General features: G+C 44.8%; 2 protein-coding genes across 2 annotated transcripts in view; both read left to right on the forward strand.

Annotated features, from left to right (window-relative positions):
* zmp:0000000529 (WD repeat-containing protein 20) overlaps positions 1–5,124 on the forward strand; it is a 56,317-nt gene extending 51,193 nt beyond the window's left edge. Inside the window, exon 4 of the mRNA XM_028790956.2 lies at positions 4,621–5,124. Within this exon, the coding sequence (XP_028646789.1) occupies positions 4,621–4,668 (48 nt within the window). The 3' untranslated portion in view covers positions 4,669–5,124. The remainder of the gene's footprint in view (positions 1–4,620) is intronic.
* The window catches only part of sympk (symplekin), a 581,858-nt gene that overhangs the window by 361,752 nt on the left and 206,733 nt on the right, over positions 1–13,373 (forward strand). The gene's annotated exons all lie outside the window — the stretch shown is intronic.

The following is a 13,373-nucleotide window of genomic DNA, read 5'->3' on the forward strand; positions in this document are numbered from 1 at the left end:
ATGCAGCACCCCCTGGCGGCCACCCCAGATCCCCACTGGGTTGTGGAGAACTCCATCTCCTAGGAAACCCTGCGGGAAACTGAGGCACCATCGTCAGCCAGGGAGGCTGCCCCCAAGCGTCCCGGGGGAGGTAGTGAGATGTCCATAGCTGCTCCCCCAGAACATATACAGAAGGGGCATCCCAGCTGTCATAATTCTTATTACCACCCGTTGTTCCAAAATGGATCTTTAATTGTAAATGAATGAATCAGCTGTTAAAGTTTCAGTTAATTAAACACAATCACACATTTATTCTGTCATATAAATGCAATATCTTTTTAGTTATCACTTGATCAAGTAATAAGCCACAAGTAATTTAATAATATTTTCATAATTCTTTCATTTACATAAATTCAGGAATACCCATTATGCCGACTTGAAAGTGCGAGTTCACAGATGACTTGTTTTCGAAAGGGCAGAGCAGATTCACTTAAGGGGCTGATGCTCCCAAGATTCAATTTCAGTAGCATGCTATGTAAAGATCCATCCATCCATCCATCCATTTTCTAACCCGCTGAATCCGAACACAGGGTCACGGGGGTCTGCTGGAGCCAATCCCAGCCAACACAGGGCACAAGGCAGGAACCAATCCCGGGCAGGGTGCCAACCCACCGCAGGCTATGTAAAGATTTCTATTCATATTTATCCAAGAACCCAGATTTAATGAGAAAAAGTGGAAAAATATAAAAGAATGTAGATAAATGCAAATAAACTAAATTGAAAAGAGTAAAATTATTTTTATTGTACTAGAAGTGAATTTACCATGTGTATCATTTTCTACAGGTTTACAACAGTTAAGCTATCTCAATAAGAATGGAAGGAATGAAGTCTGTTCATTAATTCAAAATATTTAATGGCTTATTCGATTGCCAGTGACTGGGATTGTGGCCATCATATCATAACTAGCTAACATAGCTGAAATATCCAGTGTTTCCCAGGAGGAAAATAAAGTGTTTTTTTTTTTAATTGTTTTAGAAAAATATAATTAAAACTTTAAAAATTAAAACTAAATTAACAAACAATGAAGACTCGGTAATGTGTTTGTCATGCTGTCTTGTATGTCTGTTATCATCCAGTTGACGCTCGGAACCGGGCAACTCTATTTAATTTGTAAAGCAACAGGGGCGCAGTGGAGCTCAAACATGAAGAATGCTGGCAGTAACCTCCAGTTCGCCCTCCGGTGGTCGTTCAGAGTGTCAACTGGATGATAACAAGCATACAAGAGCACAAGATCACCCCCCATCCTACCCAGAAAGGGGTTGGTTAGGGCTGATTTCACCCTACCGTGTTTTTAGTCAACCAATGAGAAACATTGTACCAAATTTCATGAAAATTCAGAAGTGATGCTGGAACATACATACATACATACACACACATACATTGACTTTTTTATATATATATAATATATATATATATATATATATATATATATATATATATATATATATATATATAATTATATATTTCAATTTTTCACTCTTTGTTATATTGCAGCCATTTGCTAATATCCATCCATCCATCCATTTTCCAACCCGCTGAATTCGAACACAGGGTCACGGGTGTCTGCTGGAGCCAATCCCAGCCAACACAGGGCACAAGGCAGGAAACAATCCTGGGCAGGGTACCAACCCACCGCAGGACACACACAAACACACCCACACACCAAGCACACACTAGGGACAATTTAGAATCGCCAATCCACCTAACCTGCATGTCTTTGGACAGTGGGAGGAAACCCATGCAAACTCCATGCAGGGAGGACCCGGGAAGCGAACCCAGGTCCCCAGGTCTTCCAACTGCGAGGCAGCAGCGCTACCCACTGCGCCACCGTGCCGCCATTTGCTAAAATCATTTAAATTAATTTTTTTCCTCATTAATGTACACACAGCACCCCATATTGACAGACAAAAAAAAGAATTTTTGAAATTGTTGCAGATTTATTAAAAAAGAAAAACTGAAATATCACATGGTCCCAAGTATTCAGACCATTTGCTGTGACACTCACATATTTAACTCTGGTGCTTTCCATTTCTTCTGATCATCCTTGAGATCACCTTCATTTGAGTCCAGCTGTGTTTGATTATACTGACTGGACTTGATTAGGAAAGACACACACCTGTCTATATAAGACCTTACAGCTCACAATACATGTCAGAGCAAATGAGAATCATGAGGTCAAAGGAACTGCCTGAAGAGCTCAGAGACAGAATTGTGGCAAGGCACAGATCTGGCCAAGCTTACAAAAAAATTTCTGCTGCACTTAAGGTTCCCAAGAGCACAGTGGCCTCCATAATCCTCAAATGGAAGACGATTGGGACGACCAGAACCCTTCCTAGAGCTGGCCGTCCGGCCAAGCTGAGCTACCGGGGGAGAAGAGCCTTGGTGAGAGAGGTAAAGAAGAACCCAAAGATCACTTTGGCTGAGCTCCAGAGATGCAGTCAGGAGATGGGAGAAAGTTGTAGAAAGTCAACCATCACTGCAGCCCTCCACCAGTCAGGGCTTTATGGCAGAGTGGCCTGTCGGAAGCCTCTCCTCAGTGCAAGACACATGACAGCCCGCATGGAGTTTGCTAAAAGACACCTGAAGGACTCTGAGATGGTGAGAAATAAGATTCTCTGGTCTGAGGAAACCAAGATAGAACTTTTTGGCCTTAATTCTAAGCGGTATGTGTGGAGACAACCAGGCACTGCTCATCACTTGTCCAATACAGTCTCCACAGTGAAGCATGGCGGTGGGGGTGTTTTTCAGCAGCAGGGACAGGACGACTGGTTGCAATCGAGGGACAGATGAATGCGGCCAAGTACAGGGATATCCTGGACAAAAACCTTCTCCAGAGTGCTAAGGACCTCAGACTGGGCCGAAGGTTTACCTTCCAACAAGACAATGACCCTAAGCACACAGCTAAAATAACGAAGGAGTGGCTTCACAACAACTCTGTGACTGTTCTTGAATGGCCCAGCCAGAGCGCTGACTTAAACCCAATTGAGCATCTCTGGAGAGACCTAAAAATGGCTGTCCACCAACGTTTACCATCCAACCTGACAGAACTGGAGAGGATCTGCAAGGAGGAATGGCAGAGGATCCCCAAATCCAGGTGTGAAAAACTTGTTGCATCTTTCCCAAGAAGACTCATGGCTGTATTAGCTCAAAAGGGTGCTTCTACTAAATACTGAGCAAAGGGTCTGAATACTTAGGACCATGTGATATTTCAGTTTTTCTTTTTTAATAAATCTGCAACAATTTCAACAATTCTTTTTTTTGTCTGTCAATATGGGGTGCTGTGTGTACATTAATGAGGGAAAAAAATAATTTAAATGATTTTAGCAAATGGCTGCAATATGACAAAGAGTGAAAAATTGAAGGGGGTCTGAATACTTTCCGTACCCACTGTGTGTGTGTATATATATATATATATATATATATATATATATATATATATATATATTTGATAGATAGATATGTATAGGTATAGATAGATATAGATATATATATATAGATTATGACCTTGTGATCTGTAGCAATAGTAGGGAGCAGGTTTAGGAGACCCTGGAGAGGTGGAGATATGCTCTAGAGAGGAGAGGAATGAAGGTCAGTAGGACCACCACGACAGAATACATGTGTGTAAATGAGAGGGAGGTCAGTGGAATGGTGAGGACGCAGAGAGTAGAGTTGGCGAAGGTGGAGGAGTTTAAATATTTGGCATCAGCAAGAGTGAAAGGGAAGGTCTGCAGGATGGGTAGTGAGACCAACTATGTTATATGGGTTGGAGACGGTGGCACTGACCAGAAAGCAGGAGACAGAACTGGAGGTGGCAGAAGTAAAGATGCTAAGATTTGCATTGGGCATAATGAGGATGGACAGGATTAGAAATGAGGACATTAGAGGGTCAGCTCAGGTTGGACGGTTGGGAGACAAAGTCAGAGAGGCGAGATTGTGCTGGTTTGGACATGTGCAGAGGAGAGATGAGGGGTATATTGGGAGAGAGAGAGAGAGAGTCAAGGCTGGGGGGCTATCAAGAGGCAGGGCCTGTTAAAGCCAATTGCGGCACTACTTGTGTGATTTTGGGCTATACAAAAATAAATTGTATTGTATTGTATATTGGGAGAAGGGTGCTAAGGATAGAGCTGCCAGGTAAGAGGAGAAGAGGAAGGCCTAAGAGGAGGTTTATTGATGTGGTGAGAGAGGACATGCAGGTGATGGGGGTGACAGAGCAAGATGACGAGGACAGGAAGAGATGGAAAAAGATGTTCTGCTGTGACGACCCCTAACGGGAGCAGCTGAAAGAAGAAGAAGAAGAAATGATAAACTGCTGCTAAACATTTATATCATTTTAAAAAAACCTAAGACAGTATAAAGGTGTATTATTATGGCATCCTAGGGAGAGGCGTCCTCAAAAGTCCGCATTTCCAGAGAAAGAGCGTCAGCAGCCCCACGTGAGTATTCATTCCATTGCAGGGTGAAGACGAAGACAAACCAACGCTGAACATTTAAAGACTCTCCTCCGTACCTCTCGGTGATTTCCATTGTGGGTGGTGTTTTTATTCACACTAATTGCATTTATTCTTCTCTGTCTCTCCACAGACGTTGACTACACAGAACGGTAGCTCGCCGAGTGGGACGGTGGTGTAGCGCCTGATAGTTTACAGCCTTAACCCTAAGAGCCCCTCCCCCACCCCCATTAACAAACTCTGTGCACAACCACAAAGACTGAAGAACCCCCCCCCCACACACACACACACTTCTCCCACTGAATCTTCCGCCTCAACCTGATGGGGTGGGGGAGTGCAGGGGGGGGGGGGGCAGTTGGTGCTTCTTCGGAAACTATAGAAATATGACTGTTGTATTTTATTTATTTATTTTAACATACAGACTCTAGTAATTTATATTGTAAATACACAGAATATTCTATAAATAACAGAGATATTAGCTGTATCAAAGTAACAATTTAATATATGAACTATATTGTAAATAATGATATTCAACCCCAAAAAGTCTGAGATGGAATTCTGATTCTAGTGGTTAGCGAATGACACAACTCTGCCTAATAACGGTATGTCCATTAAAAGCTCATTGAGATGTCTCTTATTCTTTGTCCTTTCTCTCTTGTTCTTTGGAATCCTGTGTAACCAAACATTTGATCCTGCCGACTACTATGGTGGCTGCTTTGACATAAAATGGCACCTCTAACATTTAGAGGTGAGAATACACCACACCAACCTGTGTCTGCTGCATCATCAGATTTGGGTAGCCGGGTTATTACGGAGCGCACCAGAGAGGTGGTCATCACAACTTAGGGGAGGAGGATTTGTGAACTGTGGGGTTAAAACGAAACATCTGCATTACGGGGAAATGGATCTCTGGGAAACGTGTGAGTGATGGATTCACCATTCCTTCTGCACAGCCTGAAGGCCTCCTTTGATGGTAAGATTTCACCACACAAAAAAGTGATCTGCTAAAGGTGGGGAAACATTAGTGGAAGGAGTTTGAGAAGAAGCAGAAGATGAACATTCTTAAAAATCCAGTTCCAGCTCGAGCAGGACTTGGCGTTTCTGGCTAGTTTTGATTTGGATAACAACGCCAAGTTAGGCCTGGCATGCTTGTTTTATTTTCATTTCATTTTCTGTAACCTTGGTGTTCTTTCTGGATTTTTCTACCTTACAGGATTCATTTTGTAGATCATTATTTTCCTTCTGAGACCTGGGTTCACTTCCCGGGTCTGTGACGATGCAGGTTCGACTCCATGCTCCCATCTGCCCTCCGGGAGCCCTTGAACCCGCCACTGTCAGTAATGTTACTGATGAGCTAAGCAGTGAGGCAACAACATAGCAAGAGGATGGTGCAAAATTGTCAAGTGCTTTTATTTAAAAACGACAACAAAACAATGTCCAAATAAATAAGTGCAGTGCTTCCAAAAGTCATTAAATAAATAATCCATAAAACAAACCGTAAAACTGGGAGGTTAAAATCCATTAGAAAAATCTCTTCTAAAAAACAACGAGGTTAAAATAATGCAGGAAGCTTTCCTTTTTTTAACAACGAGCCCGGTGTCTCCTTTCCTCTGGCGGCTCCCCTGCTTCACCCATCTGGGTCCTGCAACAGGAGAGTCGCCCTCTCAGCAGCTGGCCTTCTCTCCACTGTCCAACTGTTCGGTTCGCCTTACCGATCCCTGGCTACGGTAGGCCCCGCCAAACAGTGACTTGGGATTCCCCAACGACCAGGGCTCTCACGCTGGAGAGATCTAAGTCCCGACTCCCGCGGCCTTACGCGGAGAGTCATCTGCCCTTCACCACTGATCACTCCCGCTACATGATCACTCGGCGGGGTCGACCACCACCACTACTACTACTACACCCTGGGTGTCGGCCCAACACTCAGGCTTCCTGTACAGCTGCATGTGAGCCTGCACTCGCCCTCCCGCACCGACTTTCTCTCTGCACTTCCTGCTTTCTCCTGCAACCTCCGTTCATTCTCGTTCTCTCATTTTTTCTTCCTAGCCAACTCGCACTTCTGTATATCAAGAGGGCATGGCAGCTGTAGCAAATCAGCAGCCCCAGGAACAATCACGGATACGGGCGGTCTCCCACCTGTGCACTTAGGTGAGAAACACGCAAATCGCCCTGAGACCCGCTTCAGCCACACAACCACCACGCCCCCTCGCCAAGCCGCGAGCGCAGTAATTATTTATTTAAAACTGGGGGGCATTTCCGCATTATATAAAATCTTTAATTAGAGTCCCTACGTTTCAAAGACCCAAGAGGACATTGGGAAGAAGATCTCTTAATCAATATATCAGAAAAGGAGTGGAAGGCAGCAAAGCAGAGAATTCACTCGCGCTCCATATGCGCAAAGCATACAATTATTCAACTAAAAATTATACGGTGCATCCGGAAAGTATTCCCAGCGCATCACTTTTTCCACATTTTGTTATGTTACAGCCTTATTCCACAATGGATTAAATTCATTTTTTTCCTCAGAATTCTGCACACAACACCCCATAATGACAATGTGAAAAAAGTTTACTTGAGGTTTTTGTAAATTTATTAAAAATAAAAAAGTTGAGAAAGCACATGTACATAAGTATTCACAGCCTTTGCCATTAAGCTCAAAACTGAGCTCAGGCGCATCCTGTTTCCCCTGATCATCCTTGAGATGTTTCTGCAGCTTCATTGGAGTCCACCTGTGGTAAATTCAGTTGACTGAACATGATTTGGAAAGGCACACACCTGTCTATATAAGGTCCCACAGTTGACAGTTCATGTCAGAGCACAACCCAAGCATGAAGTCAAAGGAATTGTCTGTAGACCTCTGAGACAGGATTGTCTCGAGGCACAAATCTGGGGAAGGTTACAGAAAAATTTCTGCTGCTTTGAAGGTCCCAATGAGCACAGTGGCCTCCATCATCTGTAAGTGGAAGAAGTTCAAAATCACCAGGACTCTTCCTAGAGCTGGCCGGCCATCTAAACTGAGCGATCGGGGGAGAAGGGCCTTAGTCAGGGAGGTGACCAAGAACCTGATGGTCACTCTGTCAGAGGTCCTCTGTGGAGAGAGGAGAACTTTCCAGAAAGACAACCATCTCTGCAGCAATCCACCAATCAGGCCTGTATGGTAGAGTGCCCAGATGGAAGCCACTCCTTAGTAAAAGGCACATGGCAGCCTGCCTGGAGTTTGTCAAAAGCCACCTGAAGGACTCTCAGACCATGAGAAAGAAAATTCTCTGGTCTGATGAGACAAAGATTGAACTCTTTGGTGTGAATGCCAGGCGTCACGTTTGGAGGAAACCTGGCACCATCCCTACAGTGAAGCATGGTGGTGGCAGCATCATGCTGTGGGGATGTTTTTCAGCTGCAGGGACTGGGAGACTAGTCAGGATAAAGGGAAAGATGATTGCAGCAATGTACAGAGACATCCTGGATGAAAACCTGCTCCAGAGCGCTCTTGACCTCAGACTGGGGTGACGGTTCATCTTTCAGCAGGACAACGACCCTAAGCACACAGCCAAGATATCAAAGGAGTGGCTTCAGGACAACTCTGTGAATGTCCTTGAGTGGCCCAGCCAGAACCCAGACTTGAATCTGATTGAACATCTCTGGAGAGATCTTAAAATGGCTGTGCACCGACGCTTCCCATCCAGCCTGATGGAGCTTGAGAGGTGCTGCAAAGAGGAATGGGCGAAACTGGCCAAGGATAGGTGTGCCAAGCTTGTGGCATCATATTCAACAAGACTTGAGGCTGTAATTGCTGCCAAAGGTGCATCGACAAAGTATTGAGCAAAGGCTGTGAATACTTATGGACATGGGATTTCTCAGTTTTTTTATTTTTAATAAATTTGCAAAAACCTCAAGTAAACTTTTTTCACGTTGTCATTATGGGGTGTTGTGTGTAGAATTCTGAGGAAAAAAATGAATTTAATCCATTTTGGAATAAGGCTGTAACATAAGAAAAGGTGGAAAAAGTGATGCGCTGTGAATACTTTCTGGATGCACTGTATATCGAGCTCATCTGTCTCGCTTAAAACTGTCCAAAATGTTTCCAGGACGAGATCCAACCTGCGAATGCTGCAATCAAGCTCCTGCCTCACTGGGTCACATGTTCTGGGCCTGCACCAAACTAACATCATTTTGGAACAAAATTTTTAAGTGCCTTTCAGACAGCCTTGGGGTCACAATCCCTCCTAACCCATTAACAGCTGTGTTCGGTGTTCTTCCAGACGGACTTGAAGTGGAGAAGGACAAGCAAACGGTGATCGCATTCACTACACTTGTGGCACGCAGACTTATTCTGTTAAATTGGAAGAATCCTAACTCTCCTCTGATAAGTCAGTGGGAAACCTGATGTTTTATATTATTTGAAATTGAAAAAAATCAAATTCTCAGTTAGAGGATCTGTACAGAATTTTTTTAAAACCTGGCAGGATCTGATCAATATTATTTTAGAATAAGAGAAATAACTATTACCGCATTTAATTCCCTTCTCCTTTTTTTATTTACCTATATATATTTCTTCCTTTCTTTTGTTTATTGTTGCCTTATTAAAAAGCCCTAAGCAATTCTGCTTTGGCTAAGCTCTCCTTCTCAGGGGTGGGGTTTGATTTGTCTTCAATATTTATTTTTTTTGTTATAAATTGATCTATTTGTATGGAATGATTACAATAAAATTAATAAATAAAATTAAAAAAAAAAAAAACTGGGGGGTATTCTTCGCACGTGGATTACTCGCTTAGCCGGATGTAATTGTTGACGATTTGGCCTGATCCTGGATCTGTTGGTTTTTCGAAACTCTTGCTGGAAGTGTTGTCACAGCAGCACATCCTAATCCTCAGACCTGCTCGGAGCAGGCTTGTTCTACGTAAACAAGGATTAGCTCACACACTTATTCAGTGTCCATGCGTGGAATTCATCCAGTCATGACTTCACCGTACATGAATGAGCGACCAATTGATATCGGTACGCAAATTATAAGAAGAGAATTTCATATAGAGAGGGTTTTGCGTGATCGGCAAGATCCTTTATTGCTCCTGGAGGAAATTCTTTTCAAAAGATACCGCTTTAGCCGAGGGGGAATATTGAACCTCAAAGATTTATTAGCTCTGTATATTCGAAGTCAAACTCGGCGAAGTCGGGCTCTCACAACCACACAGACAGTATGCATTGCTTTGAGGTTTTTTGCAAGCGGCACATTTTTTATATACTGTAGGCGATGCGGAAAATCTAAAGTGCAGTCTGCCAGGCAATTCATAAAGTCTGTTTGGCTCTGAAATATTTCCTTCGGGTTTTCATAGTGTTTCCTGGACACCTGCGTGTGCAGACAATAAAAGAGGCGTTTCATGCCATTGCAGGTAGGTAACACACAGGTAAAAACACCCACAGTTCTGTAAAGAATCTCACAATCAGCCTAACATTCTCATTACCAGGATTTCCAAATGTGATTGGGGCACATGGGACTGATCAGAGTGGAGTTTGATTTGGAAAATGTACGTCTCCTCCTGATGAATAATCAGACACAGTGTCTTCATCAAATATTCGACCTTCGTCAATATCTCGTTGGTCAGACACAGGTTCAAGGGATATGACATTCTCTGCAACTGACCCAACAAAAAAAAAGAGGGCTATATGGAACATACCTATAGCACACATGGAGGACAAATATATGCAATGACCATCCTTTACCTGAAATGAAGTGACCACTGCATCCTGCCACTGGTTCTGAGGAGGAGCTTCCCCCTGGAATGCCCTCAGAAACAGGGCGATGGGCATTTTGCTGGAGAGCCAACTCTTCTGCAGGGGTTAGGTCTGGACTGCGTGGACCTCCACTTGTTTTTTTGCATGTCTGCCTTCTTATTAGCTTTAAAATTAATGTTCTTTACATTATATATGATTCTTTATGTCAACAATTCTTTAAATAGTTATATACCAATATTTACCAGTTTGAAGTATATTCTTGTACTTTAACCTGTTCCCGTGTTCTCCTTGTGCTCACGTTTGATCAGGAATTATGACATATTAAATAATAATTAATCTGACACATAGGAAATGAAACGCTGCTTTCAGTAAATACAATGCACACTATCATCCATCCATCCATCCATTTTCCAACCCGCTGAATCTGAACACAGGGTCACGGGGGTCTGCTGGAGCCAATCCCAGCCAACACAGGGTACAAGGCAGGAATCAATCCAGGGCAGGGTGCCAACCCACCGCAGGACACACACAAACACACCCACACACCAAGCACACACTAGGGCCAATGTAGAATCACCAATCCACCTAACCTGCATGTCTTTGGACTGTGGGAGGAAACCGGAGCGCCCGGAGGAAACCCACGCAGAACAATGCACACAACTTACCGTTTAATTTGTCGGCCACTTTTTGCCAGCCGTCTTTTCTGGTTTGGGCTGCTTTTGCAGTGTTACCCCTTGTGCATATTAAATCTTGAAATTCTTCATGTCCTTCGAATAAAAGGGCTTGCACCGCTTGTGTGAAAAAAAAAAATGCGCCCGTTCTTTCGTCATTTTGTTTCAGCCTATCAAAGACTTGCTGATCGTGTTTTCTTGACTCAATATATATGGACCTTTCACTCAGCGCGGGCGCACGCATTCGTCTCGGATGATTAGATCCAGCTCGACTAATCTAATACGCGGCTGTGTTTGAAAAACTGACTTATCATGGATGAGTGTCACCGACATTAACTCATCCAAGATGATGCATCTGATCTCAGATGTTTTAAGCGACGTACGGAAAATATCCCCCTGTACTTTGATGGGAGCTCTACGACAGGGTCCTCCCTGCATGGAGTTTGCATGTTCTCCCCGTGTCTGCGTGGGTTTCCTCCCACAGTCCAAAGACATGCAGGTTAAGTGCATTGGCAATCCTAAATTGTCCCTAGTGTGTGCTTGGGATGTGTGTGTGTGTGTGTGTGTGTGTCCTGTGGTGGGCTGTTTCCTGCCTTGAGCCCTGTGTTGGCTGGGATTGGCTCCAGCAAACCCCTGTGACCCTGTAGTTAGGATATAGCGGGTTGGATAATGGATGGATAGATGGATAATCTAATCTAGGCCGGCATGGTGGCGCAGTGGTAGCGCTGCTGCCTCGCAGTAAGAAGACCTGGGTTGGCTTCCCAGGTCCTCCCTGCGTGGAGTTTGCATGTTTTCCCCGTGTCTGTGTGGGTTTCCTCCCACAGTCCAAAGACATGCAGGTTCTGTGCATTACTGATCTTAAATTGTCCCTAGTGTGTGTGTGGTTTGTTCCTGCCTTGCGCCCAGCGTTGGCTGGGATTGGCTCCAGCAAACCCCTGTGACCCTGTAGTTAGGATATAGCGGGTTGGATAATGGATGGATAGATGGATAATCTAATCTAGGCCGGCATGGTGGCGCAGTGGTAGCGCTGCTGCCTCGCAGTAAGAAGACCTGGGTTGGCTTCCCAGGTCCTCCCTGCGTGGAGTTTGCATGTTCTCCCCCGTGTCTGTGTGGGTTTCCTCCCACAGTCCAAAGACATGCAGGTTCTGTGCATTACTGATCTTAAATTGTCCCTAGTGTGTGTGTGGTTTGTTCCTGCCTTGCGCCCAGCGTTGGCTGGGATTGGCTCCAGCAAACCCCTGTGACCCTGTAGTTAGGATATAGCGGGTTGGATAATGGATGGATAGATGGATAATCTAATCTAGGCCGGCATGGTGGCGCAGTGGTAGCGCTGCTGCCTCGCAGTAAGAAGACCTGGGTTGGCTTCCCAGGTCCTCCCTGCGTGGAGTTTGCATGTTTTCCCCGTGTCTGTGTGGGTTTCCTCCCACAGTCCAAAGACATGCAGGTTCTGTGCATTACTGATCTTAAATTGTCCCTAGTGTGTGTGTGGTTTGTTCCTGCCTTGCGCCCAGCGTTGGCTGGGATTGGCTCCAGCAAACCCCTGTGACCCTGTAGTTAGGATATAGCGGGTTGGATAATGGATGGATAGATGGATAATCTAATCTAGGCCGGCATGGTGGCGCAGTGGTAGCGCTGCTGCCTCGCAGTAAGAAGACCTGGGTTGGCTTCCCAGGTCCTCCCTGCGTGGAGTTTGCATGTTCTCCCCGTGTCTGTGTGGGTTTCCTCCCACAGTCCAAAGACATGCAGGTTCTGTGCATTACTGATCTTAAATTGTCCCTAGTGTGTGTGTGGTTTGTTCCTGCCTTGCGCCCAGCGTTGGCTGGGATTGGCTCCAGCAAACCCCTGTGACCCTGTAGTTAGGATATAGCGGGTTGGATAATGGATGGATAGATGGATAATCTAATCTAGGCCGGCATGGTGGCGCAGTGGTAGCGCTGCTGCCTCGCAGTAAGAAGACCTGGGTTGGCTTCCCAGGTCCTCCCTGCGTGGAGTTTGCATGTTCTCCCCGTGTCTGTGTGGGTTTCCTCCCACAGTCCAAAGACATGCAGGTTCTGTGCATTACTGATCTTAAATTGTCCCTAGTGTGTGTGTGGTTTGTTCCTGCCTTGCGCCCAGCGTTGGCTTGGATTGGCTCCAGCAGACCCCTGTGACCCTGTAGTTAGGATATAGCAGGTTGGATAATGACTGACTGATTATTTTCCTTCTGTTACTGTTCAACAGTTGAAAGTTATTTTTTGTCACTAGACCATGCTGTTTGGTTTAGCCATTCTATCTCACCTGTTTCTATGGCAGTCCTCCTCCATGTTCTGCTCGACCTTTGACGCCATTGACACGACAGTGTTCAGGGTGTTCTCCTTACGACTTCTTTATTAGTGTTTTTTCTGGATTTCTCTGAGCCCTTTCTTATTTGCAGTGGTGATGGACAGGCTGACAGATGAGATTAGACAGGAGTCCCCATGGACTGTGATGTTTGCTGATGACATTG

The sequence above is a fragment of the Erpetoichthys calabaricus genome, chromosome 1 (genome assembly GCF_900747795.2).
Source record: "Erpetoichthys calabaricus chromosome 1, fErpCal1.3, whole genome shotgun sequence".
Taxonomy (NCBI): domain Eukaryota; kingdom Metazoa; phylum Chordata; class Cladistia; order Polypteriformes; family Polypteridae; genus Erpetoichthys; species Erpetoichthys calabaricus.